The 12,500-nt window shown below is 27.1% G+C and overlaps 1 protein-coding gene across 1 annotated transcript in view; it reads right to left on the bottom strand.

Moving 5' to 3' along the window:
* LOC101239170 (guanine nucleotide exchange factor VAV2) overlaps nt 1–12,500 on the bottom strand; it is an 85,233-nt gene that overhangs the window by 49,639 nt on the left and 23,094 nt on the right. The window contains exons 7-8 of the mRNA XM_065790264.1: nt 8,099–8,201; nt 7,557–7,673 (exon numbers count right to left, since the gene is read on the bottom strand). Coding sequence (XP_065646336.1) covers nt 7,557–7,673; nt 8,099–8,201 — 220 coding nt within the window. The remainder of the gene's footprint in view (nt 1–7,556; nt 7,674–8,098; nt 8,202–12,500) is intronic.

Raw genomic sequence — 12,500 nt, 5'->3', positions numbered from 1 at the left:
GAACAAAAAAGAAGCGGTAGAAGGCAGATAGTTATGTACACAGTTAGTAGAAGGTAGTTAATTAGTTAGGAAGACAGCAGGTGCAACATAATTTACAATGGTAATTTGAAACTTTTCTAGATAAGGGAGGGCCTCATCAGGAGAACCAGCTTCATTAAAAGAACTAAACCAAATATGAAACTATTCCATTTTAACAATATTGTGATAACTATTAGTAGTGAATTGTTCGCGTTAAAAAGACATCAGCCCAACGTTAATCACAAAGAAATTCATGAAAATAATCTCAGTCGGCCTTAAATTAGAAGTGCAATTATCTGAAACACCTAAAAAGAAGAAACTGAGAACAGGCTAAGTTCAAAGACAAGACACAAATCAAGAAGTGAAGGTAAGGGTTTTAGGGTTGCCTGGAAATTGAGTTACAAAGCTAAAAAAGCTTTCTGAAAAAGGTTAAATAAAAATTGATTTAAAAAATTTTAATTAAAAAAAAAGGAACCCTGGTTTTTAAAAAATTGTTTTGCATGAACACAATACTTAAGCATAAATTTCATTGATTGATTCTGAAATTAATGCACCTATTTTAAATCATTAGCAGCAGTTTGCTTATTTTGAAAGTTTTAAAACAGTATTGTTTATATTTAACTTCAATTTCAATTTTATTTTGGTAACATATTTTAATAACAGGATGGCCAGTAAGTACTTTTATGTATGGAATATCACTTGGCTCAGTGTGCAGTTTATGTTTTGTATTTATATTAATTAATTGCCACAAAAAAAAATTTTAAAATTCTTTAAACTTAATAAAAATTATTTTGTATTGCATGTTACGCATTTGCTATCTATCTATCGTGTATTAAATAACATTAGTGGTTGTAACATGCTTTTAATTTGATAAATAAGTTATTATTAGCTTACATCATGCTATACTTTGGACTGGTAACTAATTAATAATTAGTCTAATAACTCAATAATACATTATGAGTTGTTTATATAATGTTTCTGTGGAATTATAACAGTATTATTTGTTTATAAAATGTTTAAATTTCCAGAATATATTTACTTTGATAAACTAAATGAAAGATTCTCACTTTATTTTTTAATTAAATAATAAACTCATATTGTGATATGAACAAGAGCTCAAAAAAGCTTTAAAGATCTACAAAGGCTTTAGTAGAAAGAATATTTAGTAGAAAAGATTTAGTAAAAAACTCTACAATTTATACATGAGGGATTTGCCAACTTACAAACAGCTCATTCAATATGGTTACAAGTTTGAGAAAGATTTATTTTAAGGGCAGAAATTAACTTTTGATTTGAAAATTGACGTGAAAAAAGCCAGTTTTTTAACCTTTGATAAAAGATAACTCATTGAAAAATAAAATTTCCAGAACAATTCAAGCAGTGTCCATATACCCAGTATAAGTAGGTTAGAAAAGAACTGGAAATGTTGTTTGATCTGCCTGCTTGTCAGTGTGTTATTCCAATTAATAATAATTGTAAAGATAGATGAATATACTTTTAAAACCATTTTTTTAAATGTTAAGCAATAAGAATTTGATATGTGTAGTTAGAAATTCAGTACCCTATCCAAACCTCCCTGACTGCCCCTCCACCACCACCTATTAAGGTTTGCAAAAGCCTTTGCAACAAATATTTTCTTAAATGATTTTGATTTGATAGTAAAACAATAAACATTTAGGGAAGCTTGATGTCGAGAAAAGTGAGTGCACAATGAAACAGTTTGTCTCTGTGAGAAAAGTAAAAAAGTAACAGATGCGATTTTTTTTACCAGTATTATTATACATACAAATACACTTCACAAAAATGGTAGATTAAGTAAAAAAAAAAGAGCATCCATTGCTTATCTCTAATCATGTGTTTTTTTTGCGTTTTTTTGGTGTTATTTTTCTTTTTTTAACAATTTTTCAGTTTTTATTTGGCATAAATTTTGGAATAGTTTTCTTTATTCTACTATATTTTTAGCATATGACCATTAAAAGTATAATTAGATGTATAAACACCAACTTAAAATAAATTTTTTAATAACAAATTAAATTAGCTTTAAGTAAGTTATGATATATAACTTACTATTCGTATGTATGGAAATGTTACTTTGTCATGTTGTACTAACAATTGTGATGGTAACTCCCATTATATATAGAAACTATTCTTACCCAATAAGAAAGTTACCATTTTAATTTTGATAATATAAATATATTAGTATATAATACCATACAATTTAATTTAAATTTAATATCAGAATCTATCGAGATTGTTTACTTATTTGAGTATTTGTATATTGTGTAGTAATTTAGTATTACATTGTTTCTTTGTTATATTTGTCAAAAAAAAAATTTTGCTAGTAGGCCCTTATAAAAAAAAATTCCTATACTGAACTTAATTTCAAAAAAAATTTAAAAATTTTGAATTATTAATATTTACGGAGTTTTCCAGACCACCTTTATCTGATGATTTGTGATTTATTTAATTATAATTAATTTTTTTATCTAGATTTTTTTTTAATTACATTTTTTTTTTTTTTTAAATATCTTTGCTTCCAACAAGGCTGCAAGCAACCACTAATTAAAGTTGTAAGTTACTGGAAGAGAAAAGATGAAGATTGTAGAGCAAGATAACCATTGACAGACGACTTAAAGGATTGCAAACTATTTGAATAAGGAAAGCAAGATGAAGGAAGCGAATTCCAAAGAGCTGATGTTCAATGAAAAAAACTAAACAAATAAGCGTTTTTTGAGCACTTGGGAACAGTCACAGAAAAAGAATGATACTTAATTGAATGACAAGTAACACGAGAATGAATTTTAGTAGATGGTACAAGAGACGCTAGCTCTTTAGAGCAGTGCCCATTATAGCATTTGTATAAAAGAGAAAGAGAAGCAACATATTGATGATGTGATAATGGTTGGAGGTTGGCTGCAAGAGCAGGTCCAACTATGTTTACAATGCGTTTTTGCACCTTGTCTAAAAGAGAAAGGGTATCATTAGAAGATCCGCCCCAGATATGGCAACATTATTCCATACAAGGCCGGATTTGAGATTTATAGAGATAGAGAACAGAATCTGAAGTAAGAAAGTGTTGAGCTCAATAAAGAGGTGCAACCTTTGCAGATGCTAATTTTGCAACTGATTTAATATATGGTTTCCAAGATTCAAAAATTAATATATGGTTTCCATGATTTTTTTTATCTGTACAATCTCATATAGTACTATATCAGAACACTTGCAGAACTTTTTATCATGCTTTGCTTTTCAAGTTCAATTTTTAGACATCTTATGGCGAAAGGAATATTTAACTTTTTCAATTTTGCTAATTTGGCTCAGAGGTTAAAGTAAATGGGCGACTAAGGTTTTTTTTCTGTCCCCTGTATGAAGAGCTTAACCATATATTGATTACCAACAAGAAGAACAAAAAAAAAATTACTCAATAATTTGAAGATATCCTTTCTCTTTATATATATACGTATGTATATATAGATAATATGGTGCTTTAAAACCCATTTAGATAAAAAATCACAACTCAGTGTTTTTAATATGGTGATGTTATTTTTTGTGTTAATCTATTTTTAGATTCTATTGCAGAAAAACTGCAATTTTTATATCAAAAATAAAAAGATGAATTTCTATAACTTTTTTGATATATTTATTTTAAAATATTTTTTTTTAAATAGATTTATATAAAATTTCACTTCATTTGAGTACTAAGTTGAACTTTTGAGTATAAACATTTTTTAAACAATATTAGAGACCTGTTGAATAGAAAATGAACTTAAGCATGAACTAAATATTGGACAATTAAACTTAAATTAGACTTAAATTATTCACAAAAGATTACCACAGCACATAAAAATAACTGAGTTCTTATCTAAAGAAAGAGACTTTTATCTAAAGAATGGGGGGGGGGGGGGGGAAGAGTTATATTTATTTATATATATATATATATATACTAATATATATATATACTAATATATATATATATATATATATATATATATATATATATATATATATATATATATATATACACACACATATATATATATATATATGTATACTAATATATATATATATATATATATATATATATATATATATATATATATATATATATATATATATAAATATATATATATATATATATATATACTAATATATAAACATAAATATATATATATACTAATATATGTATATATATATATATATACATATATATATATATATATATATATATATATATATATATATATATATATATTTATATGTATATATTAATTAAAATATATTTCATGTAAACAAAATATATAATCGATTGCTTAATTAGCATCCCTTTATCATTATCGTCATTTTCTTACCTCTAATTCCATTCTCTACCTGTACAAATCTCTCATTTGTCTCTGTATGGATTACTGTTCTCATATTTGGGCTGTTCTTCTAATGATGCTCTTTTTCTTCTAGACAAGGTCCAATAATGTAAACATAGTTATATCCGCTCTATCTGCTAAGCTTGAGCCTCTTTCCCATTGTCGCAAAGTTGCATCTCTTTATCTTTTCTACAAATTTACTGTATCTATCCCTGCATGCTCTAAAAACTTTTATTTGTCTAGTTCTTTCACTGGCATTTTAACCCTTTGGAACACTCTTTCATCCTCATATTTTCTTGATTCGTTCAACCTACTACTCTTTAAGTCTTCTGTCAACTGTTTCCTAGCTCTAAAACTCATTTCTTTTTTTCCTAGTAACTCTCAACTTAATAGTGGTTTATTGCAGTCTTGTTGGGAGTGAATCAGAATAAATGAATATATATATATATGTGTATGTATATGTATATATATATATATATATATATATATATATATATATATATATATATATATATATATATATATATATATATATATATATATATCAATTGTTAAATCTAATTAAATATAATAAATGTAAATAAACAATGTTTATAGTGTCAATATATAACACTAAAACCAATAAAGATAAAAAGAGGAAGATAAAATTACCTAAGCAGTTTTTATACAGAACTGCTTCAACCGTGTTAACCTTTAAGCATACCAAAATAAAAATAATTTCAGTTAAAATATGAACTTAGATATTGTTATTAAAATTAAATTTAGTAGCATAAATAATGAATTTTTGAATATTTCCCAAAAAAAACAAAAAAACGGACCCATGCGTTTTTTTCCAAAAAAACGACAAAAAAACAACAAAAAAACAAGAACCAAAAAAACGCGTTACATTTCTAGTCACTTTAAATTAAAACACTTTCAATTTTATAATACCCAACTTGTTTTAGGTCCCTGTTATGGCAAGAGAATATTTAAAGGACAAATGATCCAAATCAGGACCAAAATGAAGTTAGAATTTAAGCAGTGTAGACTAAGCAGTGGCAACAAGGATTGTAAAATTTTTTATTGGAGTGAAAAAAGAGGCTACCGTAAGGCAAATTAGACAGAGAAATCTTCAAACAACATCAACAGTTGATTCACATGAAATTTTTAGCGTTGAATTCTTAACTTTAGATACAGCTGAAAATGATGAGTTTGAAAACCAAATAGTTAATAAAAAATAGTACTAGACTTAACTAATATAGCTAAGGCTGCAATATGATATGAAGTTTGTGATGCTACTACAACTGCATTACTTAATGCGGTAGTAAGGTAGTGGTAGAACACTCGCCTCATAAGCAAAAAGTTCCAAGTTCAACCCCCACCACATCCCTGGCAGTACCGCGCTTAACTTGTTCCTCTGCACAGCGGCCTTGCTCTTCAAGATTCATGTTTTGGAGTTATATAGTTGAGAGAGAGTTGTAACCACATCTAAAGTAGACTCTTCAACTGTAGTGAACTTCATGGCTTTGGGGAGGTGAATTAAAATTAAAAAAAAAAATTGACTGTGTAATAACTAAATATAGGGTAATTTGTGAAAAAACAAGAGTGGCTAATTCAATTGATACTATACACCGTCAAGAAGTTTTAGAATTAAAATAATTGGTGTAGATGGAAAAAAAGACAAAAATTTATTATTTTATGAAATGAACAAATGAATTTTTGAAAATACAAGACAATGAAATACAAGAGTAATGGGGTGCCAAATTGTGTCAAACCTGCCTTGTGTCAAACCTGCCTAAATGTAAACATTGTCTCACTTTTACTTTTGAAAATAATCCTTTTTCTGGTCATAACATGTTCTTTTCAGCAGTTGTTCTATAAGTGTTATACAAGCAATAGTTCCAGGCAATATGTTCTGGTGCTGGTGTGGATGATGGCTTGTTTGTAAAATTAGAATTGGTTGTTTGCTTCACCAGTCTGAGCTACCAATTCTCCGTGTTATATCGGAAATAAATGGAAAAAACAATGAACCTAAAAAGTATTCTTCTAAAAAGGTGATGCTGCGAAAGAAAATTTCCTTTATGCTATGCTACTAGATGATGAAGTTGTAATTGAATCAAATCCTGCAAATTAGGTATCCAGGAAAATTGATTCAAATTTCAAGCTTAAAATTAAAGCTAAGGCAGTTAAGCCCTTGCTTTTCAAAGCTAATATTTTGGACTGACTTAATTGAGGTTTCTTCGAATAAGGTTGAGCTTAGGAGTTTTTGTTTCTTCAAATGAGATACTACAAGCTATTTAAACTGGTAGTAAACTCTCTCTTACTGCCAAACAATTCCCAATTGTAGAAAGAGCTGTTAAACTCATATCTGCAACCCTTGGAATTAGGAAAAATTAGGTCGGCAATAATTTGCCGACCTCAGTCTTTTTGAGGCATCAGGTTGGCAAAAATTATTTGATACAAAGGTCTAACCATAAAACATATAAACAAGGTCGGCAATATTTTGCCAATCTCAAATACTTTCAGGTCGGCAGTTAGGTCGGCATTGCCGAATGCCGACCCTAATTCCAAGGGTTATATCTGAAGCTTCTAATTTTTTTTTGAACAGGTAAAAACACTTTTTTTGGGCTAAAAACCAAAACAGAACCAAAAACAAGAGAAATGCAAAAAGTTAGATACATATATTGTATATTTTCATCACACTAATATTACAAACTTGTATGTTACAAATATTTATTGAAATCAAAAACTATTTTTTTTAAGACTTTGACAACTGAAAAAGACTATAAAAAAGTTAATTTAAGGAATGTTAGATAAAATATAAAATTGGATTTTGAATACTTCATCATTTAAATCATCTTCAAACATCTTAAAAACTCAATTTAGAAAAAATACTATGAGAGTTAACTCAGGGGTCATTTGTTATTTATGTAGAAAGCTAGTAGAGAATTAATCCCCTCAGTTAGCCCAGTGAGTCATTAGTCTTAAAAATATTATATAATCAAGAAAGTTTAAAATGAAGTTCAAAAAAAAAATTTATTATTTCTGCAAAAAGTATTCTTAACTATAATTATTTATTTAACAATTATTTAAATTATTTATTTAATAATAATAATTTTTTAATGTCTTATTATTTTACTAAAAATTAATCAAAACAACAAAAACAAACTTATTACATCAAAAAAATAAAATTAATCTTACATCAACCATGACTTTTAATGCTTTTAAATAACCTTCTTCTGTTTCAATTATTTCATTAACAATATGAGCTCGCTTATCCATAGGTTTATCATCAACAACAACATTAATACTGGATTTCTTAAAAAATTGAATTGAATTGAACAAAAAAATAATGCAATGTTATTGTTTGCAAAAAAATAATGCAATGTTATTGTTTTCAATTTTTTTTTATTAAATGCAATTTAATAAAAAAAATTGAAATAATTATAGTTTTTAGAAAGTAATTGTTTTTTTAAAAAAAGTTGCTGTTAAAAAAAGGTGTTTTTTAAAAAATAATTTTGTAAATAATTCTTATCTTACTATTGGATGATTAAATAAAAAAAAAAAATTATTTTCTCCTCCACTATTCCTTGTTAACTTCAAAAGTATAAATACTCTATTATAAAATATTAGAAACATTTTAAAATAATTTAACAAAAAAATTTAAAAATTAAAAAAAAAAGATCAGTTCAACAGAAAACAAATATTTTTTTAACAAATTTATATAAAAACTAAAACCGTACTCGATGTATAATACTGTCATAAATCTTTTCATCCACTTTTTCAACATGATCATAAATACTTTCTTCTTCACCAAAAGTATAGTAATCTGATGCTTTTTTATCTCTTTAATAATATGCAATAATATTATATATGTATATATATATATATATATACATATATATATATATATATATATATATATATATATATATATATATATATATATATATATATATATATATATATATATATATATATGTATATATATATATATGTATATATATATATATATATATATATATATATATATATATATATATATATATATATATATATATATATATATATATATATATATATATATATATATATATATATATATATATATATATATAGAATTCTTATATGTTGTCAGAAAGTTTTTTCCATATTTTGTTGACAAAAAGTAAAAATTAAAATGCAAGACCGGAATTTTTTTTTATTGATTGATAGACTGCCTGCCCCAACCAAATCCTCAGTCGATGTAGCAGCACTCCCTTGTGAGTCAGGCTAAAAGATAGTAGATGTAGCAGCACTCTGTTGCGAGTAAGGCTATTTGTCAATCGATATAGCAGCACTCCCTTGCGAGTCAGGCTATTTGTCAGTCAATGTAGCAGCACTCCCTTGCGAGTCAGGCTCTAAGATAGTCAATGTAGCAACACTCCGCGCATGATTTACAGTAAAAAAAATTAAAATAAAAACATTTTATTAAAAAAATTAAAAATAAAAATATCTTATTAAAATAAATAAAAATAAAAACATTGTTTAAATTGTTAAAAACATTCTGGTCAATTAAATTTGCGTTTTTGTGGTTTTTTTAAAAAACAATTAATTTGTAATTAAATTAATGGTTTTAACTTTCTGACAACACGCAAATGTTGGACGAAATTCAAAAGTAATTAAGAGTGACGTATGTGTTGGCGTAAGAATCAATTTTTTCCTTCCGCTCTTCCCAAATGCAACAAACTATAAAACTATATATATATATATATATATATATATATATATATATATATTTATATAAAGCGGCGCAGAGTGGGGGAGGAGGGGGGGTGCTTTATATTTATTTAATTTTATTTTATATATAATGTCCCATGATTTTTAAAAATTTGTTTAAATCACTTCTGCCCATTTAATTTTTTTTTCTAATAATAAAATAATTTATTGCAAAGTTTCAGAGGAATTAAACAAACTTTTGGGGGTCCACTAGTTTTAAAATTTTACCATTTTAACATGCTTTACACCAACTGCAATATCATTATAGCCATGGCTTTATTAGCTTCATAACACAAGCAGTATGACAATATATTCTAGAAAGTGAATCAAACAGAAGTTTATTCACTCTTACACAGATATTGGTCATTTTAAAGTTAAATTCCAGTAATTTCTTTCATTTATAGAGATTGGGCTGTGTGTGGCAATCTTGCTTAACCACTAGCAAAATGATCTGATAATGTTCTTTTCCCTTTGAAGAAGCCAGAAAGTCTACACTTAAACTCCCCTCTCAGCACAGTTATTGACAATGTTAATGGAATTCAGGTTGACTAATGATGCATTTAATGAGGCTAAGTTTGACCAATTGCAAACATCATCATGCATCAAGAACTCTGGGAAGTGAAAGACAGACCACCAGTCTGGTACAACTAGACTTGTTAATCTTGTTGACATTGTTATGTCATTAGTGGGAAATCTCAGCTATCCAAATCCTGATCCAAATCTGTGCTGTGGCGTAATCAAAACATTATCATCTACCATCATCTGTCTGCAAGAAGTTTATCTGCAAGAGCTCAACCTTACTACTCCACAGAGCAATAGATACCATCTCTGTTGTTAAGTACCATAGATGAAGTTTAAAGGCACGATAGCACTGTGATATCTCTAGATTAACAGTTGCATATGACAGCATTGTCTGGTAAAACATCAGGTCGTGGCATGATGTTTTTTGCAGATGTGCAAGACATCCACCATGTACTATAGATAAGTGTCACAAAATTAACAATGTTCCGGAGTTTCAAAGTCTGCTGGTTTGTTGTTATTAACTCTTGTGGAAGTTCCTCAAACTACTGTTCAAAGAGACAAATTTTGATGGCATAGAATAATTTTAACATCCATCTGGCTTTGTAAAGTGCTACTGTAAATGTAAGAGCTACTGTAAACAAGAGAGTTCAAGACTGTCAACAAAATCTATTGCTATTTTATTGAAATCAATTCTGTTAAAGCAAGATAACTGTTCCACAACTTTTAAAGTTGCAGATATTGATGAATGTAGTGTTACTGATCTGTGTGATTTAAAATCACACGGATCAGTAACACTAAGATTTTAAAGTTTCAATATTTAGATTATCAAACATGTGATAATATAACTTCACCAACATGATAACGGCAAGCAGACCATAGAAGAGCTTTATCTATTCACTGCTGGATTGTAACACATGGTACTGTCACATGCCCAGTGTTTGATGCTGTAGTATTGAATATCATGTTACCCATTAAATAACAACATTTCCATGAAGAAAGAATTTCAAATTTCTGCTACAATATCACCTGTGTTTCGATCTGTGCCATGTTGATATGCTTTGGTTTTGTAGAATATCATATAGAATGAATGTTGTGTACCAGTCTGGACTCAATGATGATGACTTCTGGGAGTTTTTCCACACTAAGCAGAAACAATTGATTTGGGTATTGAAAGAATATTACCGCCATCACTGTCACTATTTGCTAACATTGCAACTACAGTGTTGAGTTCATTTGACACATTACTTCTTTCACATATGTCCTGCAACCTCATTCTTTTTTTGCGACATTCAACTTTTAAGGACAACAATTTTTTTTTTTAATATATTTTTATCCATTTATTTAACCATAAAAATTGAAATAAATTGCAATTTATTCATAATTTTACAAAGTTAGGTTTGGCGTGACTCGTATAGTTGAAAACTAGTCATTGGAGTGACACCTTAATAAAATAAACAAATAAAGCAAAAAACAAACAAACAATAAAAAGTAATAATATAGTGACCAAAAAATAATTATGATAAAAAGAAGAACAATAACTATTAACAAAAGCCAGACTAATAACAAAAAAGGAAAAAGTGAATGAGCTGACATAAGAGATAATGAAAAAATGAGATAACACAACATTTAATGATCAGATTCTGATCATTAAACGTTGTGTTATTTCATTCATTCATTCTGAGAAGAGTGATAGAAAATAAAGTGCAGATGTCTTAGACAGGATCTCTTCCATTTGATGAACTTTTGTAATACACCCAGCAGTCAAACTTTTTGATTTGCATTTGATTGGAATGGCTTTTAGTTTTGCATTATCATCAAATAGTTTTAGAAGCTTTTAGCATGATTTATTTTCACTAATCATTTGAATATTAATTTTTCCATAAAAGATGACAATCTGTGCTATAACCACTTTAGCACTTTAAAATCTGATGCAGTTTTCTTGCACTCTAATTTTGATGTCACATTAAACAAAAATTTCAGAAGTACAAGCTGGCAACTAATGTTAACAATCAAAGAAATCAGCTTATCAGTTTAGAATGAAATATATTTCGGGCTTAAGAATTTTTAGCATGCAAAAATCCCATTGCGTCAAGCTGTGCATTGTACCATTTTTCAGATTTGGTGGACCTCTAAATGAGTTCCAAATTACATGAAACTTCCTCTAGACAGCATTCATGAGCAATGAAACATTTTTAGACTAGGTACAAAGTATTTGCTAGACATTGGGGCAATTAATTATATATATATATATATATATATATATATATATATATATATATATATATATATATATATATATATATATATATATACATATACATAAACATATACATATATATATATATATATATATATATATATATATATATATATATATATATATATATACATATATATATATATAAAAATACATATATACATATATATATATATATAATATATATATATATATATATATATATATATATGTATATATATATATATATATATATTTATATATATATATATATATATATATATATATATTAGGGCTGTTCATGTGAACACAGGAAAAAAAAATTTTTCTCGGATTTGAATGCATAGTTGTTCATTTTGTGCCATTTGACATAGTAATTGACTGTGGAAAAAATCTTTCCAATCAGATAATGTTTAGGGGGTGCTCAATGACCATAAAGTTTTACGAAAAACGTCAAAAACGTGTAAAAAGTTTCAAAGTTCCAAAAATTTCTAGAACCTGGTTAGTTAGATTTTTTCCACTGAAATATTGTCCGATTGCGTGCTATATAGATTAATTAAAGTGCAGCAGATTAACTGTCATCAGGGCACCAGACTAAAAAATGTCTGCTAGTGTTTAAAACAACTGTG

This window comes from Hydra vulgaris, chromosome 02, assembly GCF_038396675.1.
Source record: "Hydra vulgaris chromosome 02, alternate assembly HydraT2T_AEP".
Classification (NCBI taxonomy): Eukaryota; Metazoa; Cnidaria; class Hydrozoa; order Anthoathecata; family Hydridae; genus Hydra; species Hydra vulgaris.
Note: the sequence above shows the minus strand (reverse complement) of the source record. Positions and strands in the feature narration are given on the sequence as shown.